Source organism: Salmo salar, chromosome 16 (genome assembly GCF_965601325.2).
Source record: "Salmo salar chromosome 16, fSalSal1, whole genome shotgun sequence".
Taxonomy (NCBI): domain Eukaryota; kingdom Metazoa; phylum Chordata; class Actinopteri; order Salmoniformes; family Salmonidae; genus Salmo; species Salmo salar.
In genome coordinates this window covers 9,813,836-9,839,644 of record NC_138306.1, presented here as the reverse complement: position 1 = coordinate 9,839,644, position 25,809 = coordinate 9,813,836, and the positions used below count along the sequence as shown (strand labels likewise).

At 41.4% G+C, this 25,809-nt stretch overlaps 1 protein-coding gene across 1 annotated transcript in view; it reads right to left on the bottom strand.

Moving 5' to 3' along the window:
• The window catches only part of LOC106573117 (testin), a 48,248-nt gene that overhangs the window by 11,427 nt on the left and 11,012 nt on the right, over positions 1-25,809 (bottom strand). Inside the window, exons 3-5 of the mRNA XM_014147825.3 lie at positions 10,787-11,285; positions 9,531-10,118; positions 581-796 (exon numbers count right to left, since the gene is read on the bottom strand). Of these exons, the coding sequence (XP_014003300.3) occupies positions 581-796; positions 9,531-10,118; positions 10,787-11,285 (1,303 nt within the window). The remainder of the gene's footprint in view (positions 1-580; positions 797-9,530; positions 10,119-10,786; positions 11,286-25,809) is intronic.

Here is a 25,809-nt window from a genome sequence, read left to right as displayed (position 1 = left end):
TCAATCTTTATTTCCCAAACACAATTCAACAGAATCAAAATAGTTTGTCTTTTAATCATTTTAAGTATCTTTTATCATCACAGGCTTAACCCCTAACAAACACTTTGTACTTTTTTAAAACACTTTTAACATAGACCAGGCCCTGTTTTTACATCATATCCCAGCGATAATGCCTTGCATTACGCCTGAGAAGAAAACACTTAAATTTGCTCAACATGCTATTGGCTCAACCATTGGCTCAGCATACCCCATGGCCATTGGCCCAACTTACCCAAAGGTAAACATTTTCACTATATTAGCCCATACAGCTACAAGGATGCACATTCACGCTAGGTTTAGAACCACATACTGAAGTTTATAGAGACTCCAACTGATGTATAGTACAATCTTAAAATGATCTACATTGGTTTAGATACAAGGATCATGCAACCTCAAACAATACATTCATTTGACTTGGTGAAAATATATATTTTTTGTTTTTACCTAACTTGCTTACCACTTTTTCCATGTGGTTTCTAACTTCACAGACCTGCCTAACCCCTCACCTCTCTCCTCCCTGCCTCCCCCTCAAATCCCTCACCTCGTCACAGCCTCCACAGCGTGGCTTCTCGCTATCTCCATAGTGGCGTCCGCAGTAGAGCTGTCCCTTCTTCCAGAAGTAAATCATGTCCACCAGGAGCTCTGAGCAGGTACAGCATACAAAGCAGGCCGGGTGCCACAGCTTGTCGTAACCAGCACGCTCTGCGTACACCGCAGGCTCGCCCTGACGCATGGGCAGTTGGCACTGGTGGCACGACTGGAGGAGGGGCAGGGGGGTAAGAGGAACAGAGGGGAGGAAGGAGAGAGTGGGAAGGAAGGAGGAGAGGGAAGGAGAGGAGGCGACCTTCATTAGCAATGCCCTCACAAAAACAATGGCTCTGTAGCATAGACCCATCCTATTATTTTAGGCCATTGCCATTATACACTTAAATCATAATCATTGTTATTATGCCTGACAACGCCCATAAATCAAAAATTTTCATTCAGTTTCAATAACTAACTGCATATGAGGAGAGACGGGTAGAGACAGACAGGGGTTTGAATGAGCCAAATCTCTGTTAGATGGAAAAATGGTACATTAAAACCACGATAAACAAATCACCATTCAAAAGTGTACAACACTTTCCGGCAAAAAGTGATTGATATTTTTACTCCTGGCTCCATCTTGTTGAATTTACGTTCTATATCTAAAATACCAGATAGTATTCTCTGCTGGAAATTAAGCCTGTCGCATTCTTCCCAGTAGAAACGGTTAGCGTATATATTATGACGGGATTCTTCCATTAAGTGTTTGTTGTGATTCAATGGGAGACGACTATTTTTCATGCACATTTTTTCACTTGAGTAATACTTAACCAAACATAGATGTAAAATTGCGTAACTAAGACCTCCTTGGCAAAAATGTCAAAAATAATGACAGATTTCTTGATTTATCTTAGATTCATTTGGACTATTTTGAGGAAGTGCATATCGGCTTTGATTTAGTCCACTCTATGTACACTCCGTCATTCCCCCCTCATAGATTTAAAAGCATTGGATGGGGGAAAACAATCTTAGAAATTACCCCTAATTTATCAAATGGCTCAGGGGGAGGGGCGGGGGTAGGGCTGGGAGATATGGCCAAAATATCATATCACCACATTGTTTACATTTTTGACGGTATGACAGTATTTTATGTTTTTAATTATAAAAGTTCTAAATGCTTTATGTCGTTCATGGCCATAAGGTGACTACACATAGAGTACCAGTCAAAAGTTTGGACACACCTACTCATTCAAGAGGTTTTCTTTATTTTTACTATTTTCTACATTGTAGAATAATAGTGAAGACATCAAAACTATGAAATAACACATATGGAATCATGTAGTAACCAAAAAAAGTGTTGAACAAATAAAAAACATGTTATATTTTAGATTCTTCAAAGAAGCCACCCTTTGCCTTGATGACAACTTTGCACACTCTTGGCATTCTCTCAACCAGCTTCACCTGGAATGCTTTTCCAACAGTCTTGAAGGAATTCCGCCATATGCTGAGCACTTGTTGGCTGCTTCTCCTTCACTCTGCGGTCCAACTCATCCCAAACCATCTCAATTGGGTTGAGTTCGGGTGATTGTGGAGGCCAGGTCATCTGATGCAGCACTCCATCACTCTTCTTCTTGGTCAAATAGCCATTACACAGCCTGGACGTGTGTTGGGTCATTGTTCTGTTGAAAAATAAATAATAGTCCCACTGAGCGCAAACCAGATGGGATGGCAAATCGCTGCAGAATGCTGTGGTGCCTTGAATTCTAAATAAATCACTGACAGTATCACCAGCAAAGCACCGCCACCATCACACCTCCTCCATGCTTCACGGTGGGAACTAAACATGCGGAGATCATCCGTCTGCGTTTCACAAAGACACTGCGGTTGGAACCAAAAGTCTCAAATTTAGACTCATCAGACCAAATTACAGATTTACACTGGTCTAATGGCGATTGCTCGTGTTTCTTGGCCAAAGCAAGTCTCTTCTTATTATTGGTGTCCTTCAGTAGTGGTTTCTTTGCAGCAATTCGACCATGAAGGCCTGATTCACACAGTCTCCTCTGAACATTTGATGTTGAGACATCTGTTACTTGAACTCCGTGAAGCATTTATTTGGGCTGCAATTTCTGAGGCTGGTAACTCTAATGAACTTATCCTCTGCAGCAGAGGTAATTCTGGGTCTTTCTTTCCTGTGGCGGTACTCATGAGAGCCATTTTTGTGACAGCACTTGAACAAACTTTCAAAGTTTTTGAAATTTTCCGCATTGACTGAACTTCATGTCTTAAAGTAATGGACTGTCATTTCTCTTTGCTTATTTGAGCTGTTCTTGCCATAATATGGACTTGGTCTTCTACCAAATAGGGTTATCTTCTGTATACCACCACTACCTTGTCACAACACAACTGACTGTCTCAAATGCATGAAGAAAGAAAGAAATTCCACAAATTAACTCTTAACAAGGCACATCTGTTAACTGAAATGCATTCCAGGTGACTACCTCATGAAGCTGGTTGAGAGAATGCCAAGAGTGTGCAAAGCTGTCATTAAGGCAAAGGATGGCTACTTTGAAGAATCTCAAATATATTTTGATTTGTTTAACACTTTTCTGGTTACAACATTACCCCATGTGTTATTTCATAGTTTTGATGACTTGAAAGAAAAAAAAAGAAAAAAAAAACTTGAATGAGTAGGTGCGTCTAAACTTTTGACTGGTACTGTACATTAATAATGATTTACTAACAACATGCTGATTTAGGACTACCCATATGGAAAAGTTATATATTGCAATATATACTACAAAAGTATGTGGAGACCTGCTTGTCGAACGTCTCATTCCCAAAAATGGAGTTGGTCCCCTTTGTTGATCTAACAGCCTACAGTCTTCTGGGAAGGCTTTCCACTAGATGTTAGAACACTGCTGCGGGGACTTGCTACCAATCAGCCACAAGAGTATTAGTGAGGTCAGGCAATGATGTTGGACGATTAGGCCTGGCTCGCAGTCAGTGTTCCAATTCATCCCAAAGGTGTTTGATGGGGTTGAGGTCAGTGCTCTGTGCAGGCCAGTCAAGTTCTTCCACACCGATTTCGACAACAAATGTTGTATGGACCTCGCTTTGTGCACAGGGCCATTGTTATGCTGAAACATGAAAGGGCCTTCCCAAAACTGTTGCCACAAAGTAAAAAAAATTGTCTAGAATGTCATTTGTATGCTGTAGCGTTAAGATTTCCCTCCACTGGAACTAAGGGGCCTAGCTCGAACCATGAAAAACAACCCCGGACAATTATTCCTCCTCCACCAAACTTTACAGTTGGCAATATGCATTCGTGCAGGTAGCGTTCTCTTGGCATCTGTCAAACCCAGAGGTGACTGCTGCATCGTGAAGCGTGATTCATCGCGCCAGAGAACGCGTTTCCGCTGCTCCAAAGTCCAATGGCGGCGAGATTTACATCACTCCAGCCGAAGCTTGGCATTGTGCAAGGTGATCTTAGACTTGCGTACGGTTGCTCGGCCATGGAAACCCATTTCATGAAGCTCCCGATGAACAGTTATTGTGCTGACGTTGCTTCCAGTAGTGAGTGGTGCATCCAAGGACAGACTATTTTTACTCACTTCAGTACTCGGCGATCCCGTTCTGTGAGCTTGTGTGGCCTACTACTTTGCAGCTGAGCCGTTGTTGCTCCTAGATGTTTCCACTTCACAATAACAGCACTTACAGTTGATTAGTGCTGAAATTTGACGAACTGCCTTGTTGGAAAGGTGTTATCCTATGATGGTGCCACGGTGAAAGTCACAGAGCTCTTCAGTACAGGCCATTCTACAGCCAATGTTTCTCTATGGAGATTGCATGGCTGTGTGCTTGATTTAACACACCTGTCAGCAACAGGTGTTGCTGAAATAGCCTAATCCACTACTTTGAAGGAGTGTCTACATACTTTTGCCCATGTAGTGTATGTCACAATACATGTTAACAATATGTGTTAGCATATACAGTGAATCTGAGAAGTATTCAGACCCCTTGACTTTTTCCACATTTTGTTACGTTATAGACTTATTCTAAAATTGATTAAATTGTTTTATTCCTCATCAATTTACACACAATACCCCATAATGACAAAGCAAAAACAGGTTTAGAAATTTTTGCAAAAAACGCCAGCGATTTTGAGTCTCATAGCAAAGGGGTAACGTAACAAAATGTGGAAGAATTCACTGTAAATGTTAACACATATTGTTAACATGTATGGTGACACACTACAATTTTACATAAGTATTCAGACCCTTTAATAAGTACTTTGTTGAAGAAAAAGTCCAGGGGTCTGAATACCTTCCAAATGCACCGTATGTTACGGGATAATTATTTCAGTGATACTTGTAGTGATGGTAATAAAACATTAGAACAAATGACACAAAAACAAAATGTAATCCTATTCATTTAAACATTTTCTCTTCGCTTCTCAATTCAGCCATTTTACTGTTTTAAGCCGTTCCATCTTGTTGCCCCAGGGAATCGCTTCATTACAGCATCTGTGGAAAGAAAGCAACAAATACAAGATAAAGAGGACATAGAACAGTTAGGGGCAAGGTTTGGGGTCATGAATGCATATTCTTTTTTTATGGAAATACTTTTGTGAAAATATTTTAGATTCAGTTTAATAAGAAATCCTTGACCATTAATGCCCTATGTGCAATGATTGATTTGTAAATTAAATTAAGGGATAATACATTTTTTTACAGCTCATAGCCAGTCAGATGGTTTCTTACACTGAAAGTAGTCTATGGGCCAGCAAAAACTGTAATCCATGTTTCAGAGTTGTTTAAATAGCTACTTTGAACTTGAGGGGATTTGGCCACAAACATTGAACTTTGTCTAATTGCCCCCATCACCCACATAGATGGCTAACAAAAAAACTGACTATAAGGTGTAAAAATAAGTTAACTATCCCTTTATCATCTTCAATTTAATAAATTAATTTTTGCAAATGTATAAAAAAACTACTTAGATCCTTTGCTATGAGACTCGAAATTGAGCTCAGGTGCATCCTGTTTCCATTGATCATCCTTTAGATGTTTCTACAACTTGATTCGAGTCCACCTGTGGTAAATTCAATTGATTTGTCATGATTTGGAAAGGCACACACCTGTCTATATAAGGTCCCACAGTTGACAGTGCATGTCAGAGCAAAAACCAAGCCATGAGATCGAAGGAATTGTCCGTACAGCTCCGAGACAGGATTGCGTCGAGGCACAGATCTGGGGAAGGTTACCAAAACATTTCTGCAGCATTGAAGGTCTCCAAGAACACAGTGGCCTACGTCATTCTTAAATGGAAGCAGTTTGGAACCACCAAGGCTCTTCCTAGAGCTGGCCGCCCGGCCAAACTGAGCAATCAGTGGAGAAGGGCCTTGGTCAGGGAGGTGACCAAAAATCCCGATGGTCACTCTGACAGAGCTCTAGAGTTCCTCTGTGGAGATGGGAGAAACTTCCAAAAGGACAACACACTCTGTAGCACTCCACCAATCAGGCCATTATGGTAGTGTGGCCAGACGGAAGCCACTCCTCAGTAAAAGGCACATGACAGACCACTTGGAGTTTGCCAAAAGGCACCTAAAAGGACAAGATTCTCTGGTCTGATGAAACCAAGATTGAACTCTTTGGCCTGAATGCCAAGCGTCACATCTGGAAGAAGCCTGGTCACCATCCCTACGGTGAAGCATGGTGGTGGCAGCACCGTGCTGTGGGGATGTTTTTCAGCGGGAAGGACTGGGAGATTAGTCAGGATCGAGGCAAAGATGAACAGACCAAAGTACAGAGAGATACTTGATGAAAATCTGCTCCAGAGCGTTCAGGACCTCAGACTGGGGCGAAAGTTCACCTTCCAACAGGAGAACGACCATAAGCACACAGCCAAGACAACCCAGGAATGGCTTCCGAACAAGTCTCTGAATGTCCTTGAGTGAACCAGCCAGAGCCCGGACTTGAACCCAATCAAACATCTCTGGAGAGACCTGAAAATAGCTGTGCAGCAACGCTCCCCATCCAACCTGACAGAGCATGAGAGGATCTGCAGAGAATGGGAGAAACTCCCCAAATACAGGTGTACCAAGCTTGTAGCGTCATACCCAAGAAGACTCGATGCTGTTATCGCTGCCAAAGGTGCTTCAACATAGTACTGAGTAAAGGGTCTGAATACTTATGTAAATGTACTATTTCAGTTTTTTTATTCGTAATAAATTTGCAAACATTTCTAAAAACCTGTTTTTGATTCATCATTATGGGGTATTGTGTTTAGATTGATTTTAGAATAAGGCTGTAATGTAGCAAAATGTGGAAAAAGGGGTCTGAATCATTTCCGAAGGCACTGAACATACTGGACCATAGCCATTGTCGCATAGAATTACAACGAGTGGAGCGGACATTCCCATCCAAAACAGCGTTGGTTTGGGTGAACAGCAAGTAGCCTCTTTTCATAGGCGATGTATCTCTGACACAACACCTGTTATCCTTATATGTGCATTCTGAGATAGAGGACCCCCCCCCCCCCCCCCAGAAATGATCTTCTTCAAACTATTGAGCCTGAGAAAGCTCCTCCCTCACCCCCAAGGCAGAGCCCCTCCTAGCCATCATCTAAGGGCTTATTCCCCTTCTAGTCATTTTAATTCTGCAGTCTATATAATATATGTACATACCTCTCAGGTTGCTTTTCAGCAACATGTCAACATCTAAAGCAGGGTTTCCCAAACTCGGTCCTGGAGCCCCCCCTGGATGCACGTTTTGGTTTTTGCCCTAGCACTACACAGCTGATTCAAATAATCAAAGCCTGATTATGAGTTAGTTATTTGAATCAGCTGTGTAGTGCTTGGGCAAAAAGTTTGGGGAAACCCCGATCTAAACCACACAAAAGTGCTCTTGCCATTGTAGTGGAACTGTAGGCCTGGTTGCATGGCTGCCCTCCAGACGTTCTTTAGGACTGTAACGTTTGAGCCAGGGTGAATTTCCATCTGCAAAACATGAATAATTCAGTCAGATATTGTAAAATACTAAAAAGTATTGTAACATAATATATCCTCTGTATTTAAGTCATACTAGCTAATACATTGACTTGTATTTAAAAAAATATACCGTCTCAGTATTTATCTTAATCTCATGTACTATGTTTCAATAAAAATTCCTTTAAATAGCTAAATGAACCATAAACCAGTAGTCATCTCAATACTGAGCCAGCTAACGGTAGCCGCTAAGCTAATACCGTATAGGCTTGACAGGCTAGCGTTAGCGTAGTTAGTGTATAGAGTTAAAACAAAAAAATACAACTCTGTAATATATAACACTTGGATGGGGAGATGTCAGGGCCTAGACGATACAAACGAGTAGAAATCAAACTACAATATTACCTCAGAGGAGCTATAGCTAAATCAATAAATTCAAAACAGAATATTATCTGGCGCCATTTTTTCTTATGTTATTCTATGGGCTAGCCTTGTTTAGCAACCACAAACCCAGTCATCTCTATGTCAAGATCGCTAACAGTTTTCCCTCAATCAATTTACAGATTTAAACTTTACAATTTCATCATAAAAGTTAAGTATCACTCAGATAACCATTTTGACTAACATTTTCTGTAGACAATGTGCTTGTGTACACTACATACCTGTTTAATAGAACAAATGTATTAAAAAAAAGAGTAGGAGAAACAGTAAAAGTTGTCACAGGCATCTTCTTCAAGTGTTGTTGAGGGGAGGGGAGACGCAAACCGCTGTGCTTCCTCACCCCCTGCTGGTGGCAACAGGCATAAAAAAATCCCAATGGAAATCCTTGGAGGACTCAGCCCAAAATAATAGTGGATTACAACAATATACAGTAATTGATTACAACAATCCCTAAACCACGTGTTATGAACACAATGTGATTCCATAACCTTATGGGAAGCCACAACTATAGTGAATGAAAATAAACATTCAAACTTAGATAGGCTTCTGTGCGTTTTCAAAACTTGTACATCAGAAACTATAAACCTACAATAGTCTACACCATCTCAAACTAATCTCAAAATGAGATGGCAACATTTACAGTAGATATGAAGATATGACAAATTAGTCACAAGGTTGCCTAACACTAAATTTGAAAATAATTCATCCCACATGTGAGATTATATGCCATGTAAAAAAAAAACATTTCTGGAACACATTTCAAAGCAATTAAATGCATCGAACAAAAATAAACGAATGTTCTGAGTAAATTTTTCATTTTGAAAATACATATCTATATGATATTTTTTTGTATGGGGGTGTGAGATTTATATATGTTTTAAAATATATATGTCACGTTCTTTGATATACATGTATAAGGCCATGTATTACTTTTCTGTATAGGTACACCAGCACTGGTATCAGACTGTATTAGCTAGTTAGGTTTGCTCTGACTCTGATTTACAAACTAGCTAGCTAGCCAGCTAACACAATTTATTTTAGCCACAACTTGCTAAGAAAAGACAAACTAGCTGTTTGCAGACAGTAAAATACACAAATTAAGTGCAGTTATAGAAAGCTTTGAAAGCAGCATCGTTGTCACCAACATCTTGTTGCGTCTGACCATGCAGAATGAACGGCAAGTGAAGTGCTCATGACTCCATGGTCGAGCAACACCAACAACTGCTCTCCTTCAGGGGTAGGGCTTGTTGTGGGAAGTGGCATGCAGGAAATGGAGAGCGACGACTGGCAAGTAACAAATGGAGTAAACTATATAAACTGACATTACACGCGCTGGAGTTGTGTATCTTATTTAACAAACAAAACATTGAAATACCGTTATAGAAGGTAAGGTAAAAACACAAACCGGTCCAGCCCTAGGTGGGTGTCACATTGATTAAACCTAGCCAGTGCTTTTAAATCCACGATGGGGAAGTTACAACCAGCACAGTCATTCACAATTCTCTCTCTCTCTCTCTCTCTCTCTCCCTCACTCACTTACGTATTGTCCACAGGGCCCAGCCAGGTGAGGTCCAGGGGCTCCCGGAGTGCCCATTGACCCAGCGGTAGTGGTGGCAGCCGTACCCATGTCTTCTGGTGCACCCTTTCCTGCCCCAGGGTAACCCCCAGCCCCCATCCCAGGCTGAACTGGTCCTGCTGGCCCAAGTGCACCCCCAGCCCCGGGTCTAGTCCGAAAACCAGGACCTGCAGGCCCAAAGGCTCCCCCAGCTGTTGCCATCCCTGGGTGTTCTGCCATCCCTGGTTCTCCCATCTCTGGTCCTCCCTGTCCTGGTCCTCCCTGTCCTGGTGCTCCCATGCCTGGTGCTCCCATGCCTGGTCCTCTCTCCTGACCCAGACCCATCATCTCCTCGGGCAGCTTAATGTCTCCCACTCCCAGGGCCTCGTCCTTGTACTTGCGGACGAACTGCTGCATCTGTTTGACCTCTGCGGGGGTAAGCTCGTGGCACTTGGCCGGGTCCTGGTCATGCTCCGGTAGCTGCACTGCCATCTGTTGCCGACGGTAGGCTGCACCCTCCGTGCCCGCTATGGGACGCCTCTCTGGGGGCAGGAGCTCAATGTAGCGGACCGCCTGATGAGGGAAAAGTGGAGAGGAGATAGAGAGGATATCAGGACTTTGTAAAGGAGAAGAAGAGAGAGGGAGGGGAAGACAGGAGAAGAGAGGGAGAGAGACAGGAGAAGAGAGACAATGAGAGGAGGGGCAGAAAGGACATAAAGAAGGAGGAAGGAAGAGTCATAGGCACAAATAGAGTGAAAACAAAAATGATAGAGATACAGAGATAAAGAGGCAGAAAGGAACAGACTCAAATTAAGCTGTGTTAATGAGCTGATGTAGTTAAGGGAGAATTGGGGAGAGGCAGCCAGCTATTAGAGGACAACTTACAACCTCTCCCTAAAGAACACTTATTTGCTTGTTGAGGGCTACGAAGAGATCATGAGCACTGGTGGCACAGAACTTCAAGTCAGTGACCTCTAGTGGACAATATCTTCCATTACAATACACCAATGCCTTGTTTAGTGAACTGAACCAGACCAACTACAGACCCAAGTCTATTATATTGCGACCTCAAGATGTTAATCATATTTCATTTTACAGCACATTATGATGACTTTGCTTCTGGAATGAATAGCATCATGCCAAGGGAACAGCACCAGATTCTTTCAGATTCAGACCCGTGTTCACTACTCTTGGGATTCCTAGGTATTTTAAATCCTATGATACAGTAGTTATACACTTACCATATGCTGTTTGACCCCTGGTGGTGCCCACTCGTAGGTGACAGACACGGCATCCTTCCTGACTGGCACGACATTGACTGACACAGCATTAGGTCTGATTGCCCCTGATTTGGACATGGTAGCGGGCCCAGCACCGGCCCCAGCACTGGCCCCATAACCGGCACCAGCTCCAGCACCATTCCTAGCACCAGACCCAGCTACGGGCCCCGCCCCAACTCCGCCCCAAGATCCAGCACCGGCCCCAGCCCCAGCACCAGAGCCAGCATTGGCTGGCACAGTGTGGGGACTGTATGGTACAGCGGTGGCTGACATGGGGCTGGAGGAGATGGAGAAGGTGACCTGGTTGCCCTTGTATGTGGGGGCGCCGTCTGTCTTGAGCTTGGCGACGAGACCCGTGTACTTGGTGTCCTCAAACAGCTTGCCAACCTTCCTGTTATCCTCAGAGTTCATCTGAACATCGTGGTCCATCAGGCCACACTTACAGTTCCGGCAGATTTTTCTGTGGAGGGGAAAGTCAATAAGGAAAGGGAATGGGTTAGGTTAGAATAGATTTTTGGTTGTGCCTAAGCCCTCTCAAATGTATAGGTCTCCTTTATGATCATCTGACCAGGAAAAACAGTAGGCCCTTTCGCAGCGTTTCCCAAACTCGGTCCTCGGGACGCCAAGGGGTGCAGGTTTTGGTTTTTGCCCTAGCACTACACAGCTTGATGAGAAGTTGATTATTTGAATGCGCTGTGTAGTGCTAGGGCAAAAAACAAAATGTGCACCCCTTGAGGTCCCGAGGGCCGAGTTTGGGAAACCCTGCTCTGTAGTGTAAAGCAAGTCAAAGGCCAAGGCTTTTTCATGGTCCTACTGATACGTTTCTATCATATTGTTTTCACAAGTCCCATAGCACTCACGTCCGTAGCCACGAAGTGCTTTGAAAGGCTGGTAATGGCTCACATCAACACCATTATCCAAGAAACCCTAGACCCACTCCAATTTGCATACCGCCCAAACAGATCCACAGATGATGCAATCTCTATTGCACTCCACACTGCCCTTTCCCACCTGGACAAAAGGAACACCTACGTGAGAATGCTATTCATTGACTACAGCTCAGCGTTCAACACCACAGTGCCCTCAAAGCTCATCACTAAGCTAAGGACCTTGGGACTAAACACCTCCCTCTGCAACTGGATCCTGGACTTCCTGACGGGCCGCCCCAAGGTGGTGAGGGTAGGTAGCAACACATCTGCCACGCTGATCCTTTTAGGGAAGGCCCTAAAAATTGTCAAAGACCCCAGCCACCGGTACCGGAGCGCCAAGTCGAGGAACAAAAGGCTTCTCAATAGTTTTTACCCCCAAGCCATAAGACTCCTGAACAGGTCATCAAATGGCTACCCGGACTATTTGCATTGTGTGCCCCCCCAACCCCTCTTTTTACGCTGCTGCTACTCTCTGTTTATCATACATGCATAGTCACTTTAACTATACATTCATGTACATACTACCTCATTTAGCCCGACTAACCGGTGCCCCCACACATTGGCTACCCGGACTATCTGTGTCCCGCCACCCGCCACCCACCACCCGCCAACCCCTCTTTTACACTACTGCTACTCTCTGTTTATCATATATGCATAGTCACTTTAACCATACCTACATGTACATACTACCTCAAATCAGCCCGACTAACCGGTGCCGGTATATAGCCTCACTACTGTTATAGCCTCGCTACTGTTATTTTTCACAGTTGTTTTTATTTCTTTACTTATCTATTGTTCACCTAACACCTTTTTTTTTAACTTAAATATTGCACTGTTGTTTAGAGCCTGTAAGTAAGCATTTCACTGTAAGGTCTACACCGGTTGTATTCGGCGCACGTGACAAATAAACTTTGATTTGATTTTTAAGTATTTTCAGATATGTGGTTATGGAAGAGAGGGAATGGGAATTAAATATGACTTTTGGGACAAAGTCACAAGTCTGTGTGTGGTTTGAAAAGGGGGACATTTGCAGAAGGGTGGGTCTCTGATAGGCTTGTTTCTTTTCAATCATTTGCTATTCTTTACTTCCATTTAGCACTGTAAAATAAAACAGTACTGTGTGAGGTACTGCAAGTACAATTGCACTGTAAAGTACATTACATAAACTGAGGAAATTCACTGAAGGGTGACTAAGAGAAAATGCAAACTTCTGCAGTTTTGACTTGTCCTGGCATAGCTTGTCTCATCTCAAGTACTACAGCGCATTCAGAAAGTATTCGTATCATTTGACCTATTCCACATTTTGTTGTGTTACAGCCTGAATTCAAAATGGATTAAATCTCTCACCCATCTACACACAATACCTCATAATGATAAAGTGAATTTCTTTAGTTTTTCTTGCACATTTATTTAAAATGAAATACAGAAATATCTCACTGACACAAGTATTCAAACCCCTGAGTCAATACATATTAGAATCTACTTTGGCAGTGATTACAGCTGGAAGTCTTTCTGGGTAACTCCCTAAGAGATTTACACACCTGGAGTGTACAATATTTTCACATTATTATTTAATATAAAAATTCTTCAAGCTCTGTCAAGTTGATTGATGATCATTGCTAGACAGCCATTTTCAAATCTTGCCATAGATCTTCCAGACAGTTTAAGTCAAAACTGTAACTAGGCCACACAGGAACATTCAATGTCATCTTGGTAAGCAACTCCAGTGTATAGTTGGCCTTGTGCTTTAGGTTATTGTCCTGCTGAAAGATGCATTTGTCTCCTAGTGTCTGTTGGAAAGCAGACTGAATTAGGTTGTTTTCCCTCTAGGATTTTGCATGCATTCCGTTTATTTTTATCAACAACAAAAAAACTCCCTAGTCCTTGCCGATGACAAGCATACCCATAACATGATGCAGCCACCACAATGATTGAAAATATGAGGAGTGGTACTCAGTGATGTTTGGTGTTGGATTTTCCCCAAATATAACGCTTTCTATCCAGGACATAAAGTACATTCCTTTGCCATATTTACAGTTTTACTTTAGTGTTTTATTGCAAACAGGATGCATGTTTTGGAATATTTTTTATTCTGTACAGGCTTCCTTCTTTTCATTTAGGTTAGTATTGTGGAGTAACTACAATGTTGCTGATCCATCCTCAATTTTCTCCTATCATAGCCATTAAACTCTGTAACGGTTTTTAAAGTCACCAATGGCCTTATGGTGAAATCCCTGAGCAGTTTCCTTCCTCTCCATCAACTGAGTTAGGAAGGATGCCTGTATCTTTGTAGTGACTGGGTATATTGATACACCATCCAAAATGTAATTAACATATTCACTATGCTCAAAAGGGATAGTCAACGTCTGCTTTTTTTCAATACCATTTCAGCTTTTCATTTTTTATTAATTTGTAAACTTTTTTCTAAAAACATAATTCCACTTTGACATTATGTGGTATTGTGTGACACAAAATCTAAATGTAATCAATTTTAAATTCAGGCTGTAACACAACAATGTGTCTGTTGGAATTGATTTGAACAAAATGTGGAAAATGTCAAGGGGTGTGAATACTTTCTGGGCACTGTGTGTCATTAGCTAGGAGTGCAAGGCATTCTCTGGCATGAACTAAGCCACAAATATGGAACTTAACTGGAAGAGCAGCCAGCCTTTAAAATCACTTTCACTTACAAATAGCTACCTTGCAAGTAAGAAAGGATGACTAAGTTCTTATGGTGCATGGCTGGCCATTCATATCCTGGATGATTCACTACACTGTTAGTGGTCGGTAGTAACAGAAAGGCAAAATATAGACCACTAATGGCCCTTTTTAACATTTGTGACTTGTTTCAGGAAACTATGCATATGTTGCGCGTCACTACACTTCACAGGAGAGCCACTTGAACGTAAACTTTAAAAAAAAATAATCTAAATGTGTTTTTTTTGCCAGAATTGCCTTCTGGAACATGTGAACTTTCATGTGCCTTAATACCAAACTTGTACACCATCTGTAAATATGATAAAAATAAAAAAAATGACGAGCCCAGTTGGTTTAGCCACAGAAAAAGTTAGCAACCTTCCCGCTAGCCATGATTGGCTGAGATCATGAGTGGAATGGACATTACGAGAGATGCGTTCAGATTGGTCTGCCATGTAGCACAGTTCTGTCTATTTGAGATGGTCAGTATGTGTAGGTAATCCTGTCTAACGCGGCTTTAAAAAAAATTATATAGCATAATAGAAATGCATAAGTTTAAGTTTTGAAATCAGTGGAATTAGAGTAAGATAGCTAAGGAGATGGAGAAAACACTTGTCTCTGGATTACATCTTCAAACTAAGTAAGGGCAACCATGGCATCCGTGACAGGGAGAAGCGTCCATTTCATGTATATGGGTAAGATAGTCAAGCTAGCTACATTTTCAGATATTACACGTTTCTAATTTTGACAGAAAGTCATTTTCATTTGAAGTTAAAGTGTACTGTTAGCTAGCTAGTTAACGTTTCCCCAACTGTGTGAAAACGGCGCCTCTCAACACCAGAGAACTGGAAGAGCTGGCCATTACTATACGAGAGATTGTTTGTGAGGAGATTGACTCTGCCCTCGACTTACAATTAAAACCGGTAAATGGATCATTGGAAGTGCTCAATGCTAAAGTGGATACCTATTCAACAAAAAGTGGAAAGTCTGGAGAAGATTGTCACATTGTCTGAGGCTATGACTACATGGCCTGGAAACAGAGCGAGCTAATTCAGAATAAATTAAACGTGTGGGTCACAGGACTTCAAACTGGTGTGGAAGTGGGAAACCCAACTTCTTCAATCAGAAATATTTTCTATGAACCGTTGGGCAGGAACATCTGGGTCCCATGCCGCTGATTATCATTGGTCCTTGCCGGAACGGCTCTTGCTGTATGATTGCGCGGATAAACAGCATTGAAGTCAAACTGCGAATTGTTCGCCTTGCAGCGTAATTCGGGGGTCTGACCTATGCAGGGAAGAGGATCAGCATCTACCCAGACCTGAGTGCCGAACTGCTAAAACAAAGGGAGACCTACAACGAGGTGAGATGCCAGCTATGCAAGCTAAACCTGAGATGTGGCTTCATCCACCCAGAAAAAAATCATCTTGACCTTCCAGAACAACACACACCTTTTCCACTGCCAAGGAAGCTCAAGACTTCTTCAAGAAGCACATCAAACCCAACCCACAAAAGGGACAAGCCGACAGATGGAACCCCATGACTGGCTCATTATTCAGGTATGTTTTCCATGTACAATCATGCAGCTTAGCCTATGGCTATGATGCTGCACTAAGCATAATAGAATGATGAGGATACCCCTCATGTTAGGGTACAAGGAACAATATTACTATTATTGCTGAGCATTGAATTTGTTATAATTATATTGCCTATGGTCCAGGACATTTAAATAGTGATGACACCATGCCAATTAATGAACAATGGACAATATATGGATCCTACAGCTATCCTATTTTTTTTTTTTTTAATTTACTGTTCAGACATTCAGGCTTGCATATCTGTCATATCTTTTTCTTCATTACCCACTCCTAATCCTCAAGTCTGCTAATGTGATTGTAAAGGTCTAAATTGGTTACTTATTTAGTTTTACTTTAATAATAATAATAATAATAATAATAATAAATAAATATATATATATATATATATATATATATATATTTATATATATATATATTTATATATATATATATATATATATATATATATATATATATATATATATATATATATATATATATATATATATATATATATATACACACAGTACCTACTCAAAGACCAAAAATATGTTGCTTAGGAGATCTCAGGCTGCCACTCGGCATTATGCTACAACCCTGTAATTACAGTGCAGGGTGGGGTAAACCGCGGTTGGAGGGCTAAGGGCTAGGGAGGAGGGGGGCTGGGTAAGGGGGAACGATTTATAGAAAGGGTCTTCTGGGTGGGGAGTGACCAATGGTTGGGTTTCCCTGTGGTCCTGCTTTTTATTTTACATCTATTGGCTTATCAATACTAAAGATAACAATTACATTTGAGAAAAACAATGTTCTCTCGTGGAATTTGAAAGGCCTTAATATTCCTATCAAGCATTCCAGAGGTCCTGATATTCTAGCAATAACGTTTTTTTAGCTAGGTTCTTTTGCCCATAGATTTTGTTGTAATGTTTGAGTCACTCAAATATCACATGAATACACATTAGATATGGCAAAATCTATACAATTGCAAGAAAATTTGCTTTAAAACTGCTAAATGTTATTTCCGCCAACAAGAGTGGTGTGAACAGTTTATGCCATGAATGTTCCCCAATGCTGGAGTGAAAAGGTTTGGGAACCCCCACTATAGATTACTGAGAATATTCAAGATAAACAAACAAACAAACAAAGAACAATTACAAGTTAGCTTAGTTTTAAAAAGCACAACCACAACCTTTCTTGAATATGGCACCACATTCATGTAATTTTGTCATGTGTAAAGACACAATCAAAAAACCATTAACACTCAAAACAAAAAACCCAAGAGTATTTCAATTGTATTACATTTGACTAAATTACTCACACAAATGTACCAAGAAAAATACATTATACTTATAAATATTATTTACATATAAATATTTTTAAAAGAATCCAAAATGTGACCAGTGGACAATATTCAGAAAGTATTTCAAAACCCACACAAAGTAGGCTATTTGATTGACAACGATTCTTACTTCCGTAACAATGTAAAAATGCAAACAACTATTCAGATACTATTTAAAAATGTATATAACCTCTCTCAATATGATTTTGTACAAACTAGGCCTGACACAAAATGTAGAAAGAGTAGGCTACCTTTACAACAATTCAGTGAATGTGGATGTGGTGGAGGACAGGTTGGTGTTAAACAACAGACTCCTACCACCTTCAAAAACAACTCCAAAACCCTTGCTACTGTCACTTTAGTTCCAGGCTATGTGGTACATCGGTGAATGGTGGGACTTGGGGCAGACACACTTCATGGAAACGTAGGCTCCCCTCTCGGGTGTGCTCTCCCTCTTCCTCCTTCGCTCCCTCTGCTTCCTCTCTATTTTTTGCCTGACCGACTAACTACAGAGTTCGCCAATGTTAGCTGATTAGTTACGTAGCTAGGAAAGTATCCAAATGAATTGCATCGGTAGAAACAGGACAAAACAAGCAACTTCTTAGCCGTCTATGTAAACAAATATCAATGCAACTCAATATCATAAGCTCCACTGCGTGAGCATCTACCCTAACAAGACAGCGAAGCTGTAAAAAATTTGGAAAACACGGCAATGTACAGTTGAAGTTGGAGGATTACATACTGTACACCTTAGCCAAATACATTTAAACTCAGTTTTTCACAATTCTTGCCATGTAATACTAGTAAATATTCCCTGTCTTAGGTCGGTTAGGATCACCACTTTATTTTAAGACCGAAATGTTTGAATAATAGTTGAGAGAACGATTTATTTCACAATTAGTATTTGGTAGCATTGCCTTTAAATTGTTTAACTTGGGTCAAACGTTTCGGGTAGCCTTCCACAAGCTTCCCAGAATAAGTTGGGTGAATTTTGGCCCATTCCTCCTGACAGAGCTGGTGTAACTGAGTCAGGTTTGTAGGCCTCCTTGCACGCACACGCTTTTTCAGTTCTGCTCACAAATTTTCTATAGGCTTGAGGTCAGGGCTTTGTGATGGCCACTCCAATACATTGACTTTGTTGTCCTTAAGCCATATTGCCACAACTTTGGAAGTATACTTGGGGTCAATGTCCATTTGGAAGACCCATTTGCGACCAAGCTTTAACTTCCTGACTGAAGTCTTGAGATGTTGCTTCAATATATCCAGATAATTTTCCTGCCTCATGATGCCATCGATTTTGTGAAGTGCACTAGTCCCTCCTGCAGCAAAGCACACCCACAACATGATGCTGCCACCCCTGTGCTTCACAGTTGGGATGGTGTTCTTTGTCTTACAAGCCTCCCCCTATTTCTTCCAAACATAACGATGGTCATTATGGCCAAACAGTTATATTTTTGTTTCATCAGACCAGAGGACATTTCTCCAAAAAGTACGATCTTTGTCCCATGTGCAGTTGCAAACCATAGTCTGCCTTTTTTATGGCGGTTTTGGAGCAGTGGCTTCTTCCTTGCTGAGCGGCCTTTCAGGTTATGTCGATATAGAACTCGTTTTTACTGAGGATATAGATACTTTTGTACCTGTTTCCTCCAGCATCTTCACAAGGTCTTTTGCTGTTGTTCTGGGATTGATTTGCACTTTTTGCACCAAAGTACATTCATCTCTAGGAGACAGAATGTGTCCCCTTCCAGAGCGGTATGACGGCTGCGTGGTCCCATGGTGTTTATACTTGCGTACTATTGTTTGTACAGATGAACGTGGTACCTTCAGGTGGATGAACCAGACTTGTGGAGGTCTTTGCTGATTTCTTTAGATTTTCCCATGATGTCAAGCAAAGAGGCACTGAGTTTGAAGGTAGGCCTTGAAATACATATACAGGTACACCTCCAATTGACTCAAATGATGTCAATTAGCCTATCAGAAGCTTCTAAAGCCATCACATCATTTTCTGGAATTTTCCAAGCTGTTTGAAGGCACAGTCAAGTTAGTGTATGTAAACTTCTGACCCACAAGTCCTCAACTGGCAGTTTCAGTAAATAGTACCCGCAAAACACCAGTCTGTTTCCCGCAAAACAACGTCAACAATGAAGAGGCAACTCCGGGATGCTGGCCTTCTAGGCAGAGTTGCAAAGAAAAAGCCATATCTCAGACTGGCCCAAAAAAATTAAAGATTAATTTTAAGATGGACAAAAGAACACAGACACTGGACAGAAGACTTTTGGAAAAAATTTGTTATGGACAGACGAATCTAAGTTTGAGGTGTTCGGATCACAATGAAAAACATTCGTGAGACGCAGAAAAAATGAAAAGATGCTGGAGGAGTTGACGCCATCTGTCAAGCATGGTGGAGGAAATGTGATGTTCTGGGGGTGTTTTGGTGGAGATAAAGTGGGAGATTTGTACAGGGTAAAAGGGATCTTGAATAAGGAAGACTGTCACTCCATTTTGCAACGCCATGCCATACCCAGGGGCGGAAATCCCGGGGGGGACGGGGGGGACACGACCCCCCCATCCTGGGAAAAATATGATTTGTCCCCCCCAATATATCACTGAAACATAACTATGTAATTTAAATAATATTAATAATACGCAATGAAAGCAATTGTGCTGATTATAGACACTTAATAGCGCGTTTTTAAGTTTCAAAAGATTGCGACCCCCCCCCCTTTTCCTCACAATGGTTTGATCCACTGGCAAAGTAACAGAGGGGTCGTAGCCACTGTCTGAAAGGCACTCAATGAACGTAACTGACGTGAGGTTAATCCAGTCAATCGCGCACACACACTAGCTGAATATGCAGAGCTAGCGCGCAAATATTAACTATTAAGCTAGCTAGTACCTATTCCATTTATGTGGCCTCGTCAAAGATGGAATCTTTGCTATCGTCAATTTATTCCGAGATCAGCATGCAGATGATGCAAGTTAGTGCTTCAAAGTCCCTGTGATAAGGTTAGCGATAAACTGAAGTCCAAACTGAACAGAACTACACTCTCTTCTACCATTGTCTTAAATATAGTTAATGGTCTCGTTGCAAAAGCTAAATTGTCGCAAGGGAACTTTTATTTATTTATTTTATTTAACCCGGGTAGCAAAGATTATAGCAAACACCACTGAAACTGAATTGGTGCTCGCTAGCTTTGCAAATTCAGCTATTGTTGGAAGCCAGCCAATATGAAAGAAACTATTAAAATTACAAAAGGTTGCAGCATATGTTGTGTAAATGGTGAACTCATACAGCTGTCAACTCGTCATTTTAATCCGTTTCACATTTGCTAGCTACCTTTTAGATCGAAGCCCAAATAGAATGATAAAAGATAAGATGATAGAAGCCCATCTCCTACTGTAAATAACCTACACACTGTGTGTGTGTGTAGCCAGCCAGCCAGGTAGAAAAATGGCAGAAAAATAAAAGACGGACATCAGAGTATTTTTCAGTACACCAAAACGCAAAGTAAGAACCCTAGTAGCCTAATATCTCAAAGACTAGTTGATAAAATGTTCATAAGAAAGAAATGAAATTCTAATGGAAATGTTTCATAATGATGTCATTAGGCAGAGCAGGCAACAGATGGCACACAGACAGCAGAGTTGGGGACAGATATGCAGGGACAGACTGGCAGAGACAGGGAGTCTCAGGTAAGTTTGTTGAGTCTTTGTTTGGCAACATTATGAAAGGTTCTCCATTTTTTTAACTTGTAAAATAGGAACATAATTGGAAAATGCCATGGATACCCCCACGCTCAACTTAAACTGGTGACTGAACTAAGATTTGTTAAAGGCAATGGTATTGCTGTTGTGAGTAGTTGTGTAGTTTTGGGTACCGGTAGTTAGGAGTACGGCAAACACCTTATTTCTTGGGTTCCTCAATATACATTTACCATATTACAATGTAGGCTATGTGTTACAGCACTACTTTTGGTGTCCCCCTCAGGAATTGCTCTTGAGAAAATTTAATATAATTGTCCCCCCCCAAAGTTGATATCAGATTTTCGCCCCTGGCCATACCCCGTGGACGGCGCTTAATTGGAGACAATTTCCTCCTACAACAAGACAATGACCCAAAGCACAGCTCCAAACTATGCAATAACTATTTAGGGAAGAAGCATTCAGCTGGTATTCTGTCTATAATGGTGTGGCCAGCAGAGTCACCAGATCTCAACCCTATTGAGCTGTTGTGGGAGCAGCTTGACCGTATGGTATGTAAGAAGTGCCCATCAAGCCAATCCAACTTGTGGGAGGTGCTTCAGGAAGCATGAGGTGAAATCTCTTCAGATTACCTCAACAAATTGACAAAGAATGCCAAAGGTCTGCAAGGTTGTAATTGCTGCAAATTGAAGATTCTTTGACGAAAGCAAAGTTTGAAGGACACAATTATTATTTCAATAAAAAAAAAACATTATTTATAACCTTGTCAACATCTTGCCTATATTTCCTATTAATTTTGCAACTATTTTCATGTATGTTTTCATGGAAAATAAGGACATTTGTAAGTGACCTCAAACCTTTAAATGGTAGTGCATATAGATACAGCCTCTTCCACAGTGAAATGCGGTGGCCGCTTTGGCGCAGTCATTTTGAGTGATTAAGTTATTTTTTGGGGTCAAATACACAGACATTATTGTTAAAAAAACAAGGTCGTTCCTGGCCGCTATAGTAATTTAAAGAAAGGCCGTTGACAGCCGCTATGGGTCCTAAAGGGTTAGTCAGAATCCAAAGCTGCTTGGGCAGTTCTACCTCTCAATGCAAAGCTTTTGATAGACTTTTATAAACTAGAATATTCATATCTTTGGTCGGTTTTGGAACATATGGGACTTGGCTCCAATTTCATTCATATGATTAAAATACTATACGTCAATCCCTCAGCCATAGTAATAACAGGTAATGGATTGCTTTGTTCCGTTCAGAATAACTAGAAGTAGCAGGCAAGGTGATCTTGTCTCACCTCTTCTATTTGTATTGTCTCTGGATCCCAAGGCCCAGGTAATTCGACAATCGAAAGAAATTACACCAATATTTCTCAATTCTACAGATCACGTCATTTCATTATACACTGACGATGTCTTACTTTATCTAGACAATGATAATCCCTCCCAAAGGCTTTGAAAATCATAGACAAATTCAGCTCCATCTCAAGTTATAAAATAAATCTAACCAAATCTGCCCTACTGCTTCTCAAGACCCTGATAGAGGACTCCATCTCTACTTATGGAATCCCAATCGTTTCCCATTTTATATATACTGGAATAGATATCCTTCCTTAGATAAAACCATTGCCAGAAACTTTAACAGAATGCTCAAATCAATTCAACACAACCTCAGTAGATGGACTAATATCCCAGTTGCTTTAACTGACAGAATATTTATCGTCAAAATGAATATATTGCGACGGCTGAAGTTCTGCTTCCTTTGTCTCCCCCTTCTGGCTACTGGGCTAAAATCCATAGTGCGGTTTCAAAAAGTATATGGCAAGGTAACACGAGACCGAATAAAATTAACACACTTGCAAAGGGAAAGACATAGGACTATCCGTACCAAACTTTAAATTATATTTCCAGGGACTAGCATTTAGTCCGATACTACATTGGTTTAGACATGATACCATTAAACAATACTCAGCCCCCTGGCTGAGTAGAGAGAGAAATATGGTGTCTCCTATTTCCCTGGAAGAGGTGGTCTTCACTGATGTATCCCTTAAACAATGTAAACTACACTTTGGTCCTATTATTGCTCACACTATTTCTATTTGGCACAAAATTGAAAAACAATGTAAATGGGATTCAAAATGGCATGCCCATATTCCATAATAACGCATTTGGATCTGGAGGGAGGCCTTGTAGATGGAGACATGTTGGCTGGATGGGAGGCCCACTTCTTTGTTTTCATTTCCTGTTGATATTGAATGTATTATCACTTAAAGATGCACTATGCAGAAATCGCGCCGCCATTTCCTGGTTGCTAATATTCAAATAGTTCACCTAATTTCAGTTTATGTGACAAAACAAGCAAGTATAGTGTATAGCATCATTGTATCATCTAAACCGCTGTGAAATATATAATGCTAAAAAAAATAAAGGGAACACTTAAACAACACATCCTAGATCTGAATGAAAGAAATAATCTTATTAAATTCTTTTTTCTTTACATAGTTGAATGTGCTGACAACAAAATCACACAAAAATAATCAATGGAAATCCAATTTATTAACCCATGGAGGTCTGGATTTGGAGTCACACTCAAAATTAAAGTGGAAAACCACACTACAGGCTGATCCAACTTTGATGTAATGTCCTTAAAACAAGTCAAAATGAGGCTCAGTAGTGTGTGTGGCCTCCACGTGCCTGTATGACCTCCCTACAACGCCTGGGCATGCTCCTGATGAGGTGGCGGATGGTCTCCTGAGGGATCTCCTCCCAGATCTGGACTAAAGCATCCGCCAACTCCTGGACAGTCTGTGGTGCAACGTGGCGTTGGTGGATGGAGCGAGACATGATGTCCCAGATGTGCTCAATTGGATTCAGGTCTGGGGAACGGGCGGGCCGGTCCATAGCATCAATGCCTTCCTCTGGCAGGAACTGCTGACACACTCCAGCTACATGAGGTCTAGCATTGTCTTGCATTAGGAGGAACCCAGGGCCAACCGCACCAGCATATGGTCTCACAAGGGGTCTGAGGATCTCATCTCGGTACCTAATGTCAGTCAGGCTACCTCTGGCGAGCACATGGAGGGCTGTGCGGCCCCCCAAAGAAATGCCACCCCATACCATGACTGACCCACCGCCAAACCGGTCATGCTGGAGGATGTTGCAGGCAGCAGAACGTTCTCCACGGTGTCTCCAGACTGTCACGTCTGTCACGTGCTCAGTGTGAACCTGCTTTCATCTGTGAAGAGCACAGGGCGCCAGTGGCGAATTTGCCAATCTTGGTGTTCTCTGGCAAATGCCAAACGTCCTGCACGGTGTTGGGCTGTAAGCACAAACCCCACCTGTGGACGTCGGGCCCTCATTCCACCCTCATGGAGTCTGTTTCTGACCGTTTGAGCAGACACATGCACATTTGTGGCCTGCTGGAGGTCATTTTGCAGGGCTCTGGCAGTGCTTCTCCTGCTCCTCCTTGCACAAAGGCGGAGGTAGCGGTCCTGCTGCTGGGTTGTTGCCCTCCTACGGCCTCCTCCACGTCTCCTGATGTACTGGCCTGTCTCCTGGTAGCGCCTCCATGCTCTGGACACTACGCTGACAGACACAGCAAACCTTCTTGCCACAGCTCGCATTGATGTGCCATCCTGGATGAGTTGCACTACCTGAGCCACTTGTGTGGGTTGTAGACTCCGTCTCATGCTACCACTAGAGTGAAAGCACCGCCAGCATTCAAACGTGACCAAAACATCAGCCAGGAAGCATAGGAACTGAGAAGTGGTCTGTGGTCCCCACCTGCAGAACCACTCCTTTATTGGGGGTGTCTTGCTAATTGCCTATAATTTCCACCTGTTGTCTATTCCATTTGCACAACAGCATGTGAAATTTATTGTCAATCAGTGTTGCTTCCTAAGTGGACAGTTTGATTTCACAGAAGTGTGATTGACTTGGAGTTACATTGTGTTGTTTAAGTGTTCCCTTTATTTTTTTGAGCAGTGTATTTTCCATAAGCAAATATATTGTATTTTCAGCTGTTTGAAGCTGGTGTACAAAACCAAAAGTAAAAAGACACAAAAAAGAAAACATAAGAATGGGAAGCATAGAAATAGCGCACATAGAACAGATCTATCGTTTCTGAGACTTGCTTTCAATGAAAATGACAGATCGAAAACTCACATTTCTATGTGAATTTGGTCAGATCGCCCAAGAAGTTACATATTGCAGCTTTAAACTCAGTATGTATTTCTTACATTTAATGTATTTAGTAGCAGCCTACATGTTTTATAAACGTATAATTTGAAATGGATAGTGTACCTGTAACACCCCCAAACAAAAATGTACAAAACAAATAAATCACACCGCATAACACAGAATAGCTTTCCAGTTCCGTTCTTATTTCCACAGACATGTCTGACCATGACCAAGACCAAAGACCCTTCCCATTGGACACATCAAGTCATTTCAACATGGAAATGTGGGTAATATTTGGTTGAGGCATTGATCAATGAGATTTCAACCCTTATTCACCCACTCAAAAAGACACCCAGAAGTTTGTTGAATTCCCAATGTGTTATCTAAAAGCACAATCAAATTCCAATGGAAAAACAATGTCTGACTATGTGTTATTACTGCACATTAAAAAGAAAAGCTGCACACTAGGAGCTCCGACGCAAAAGCGGTCTTCATCAACTATTTAAAAGCACAACAAAGTTCACATGGGAATACAATGTCAGATATTTTGTATTTATACAAGAAA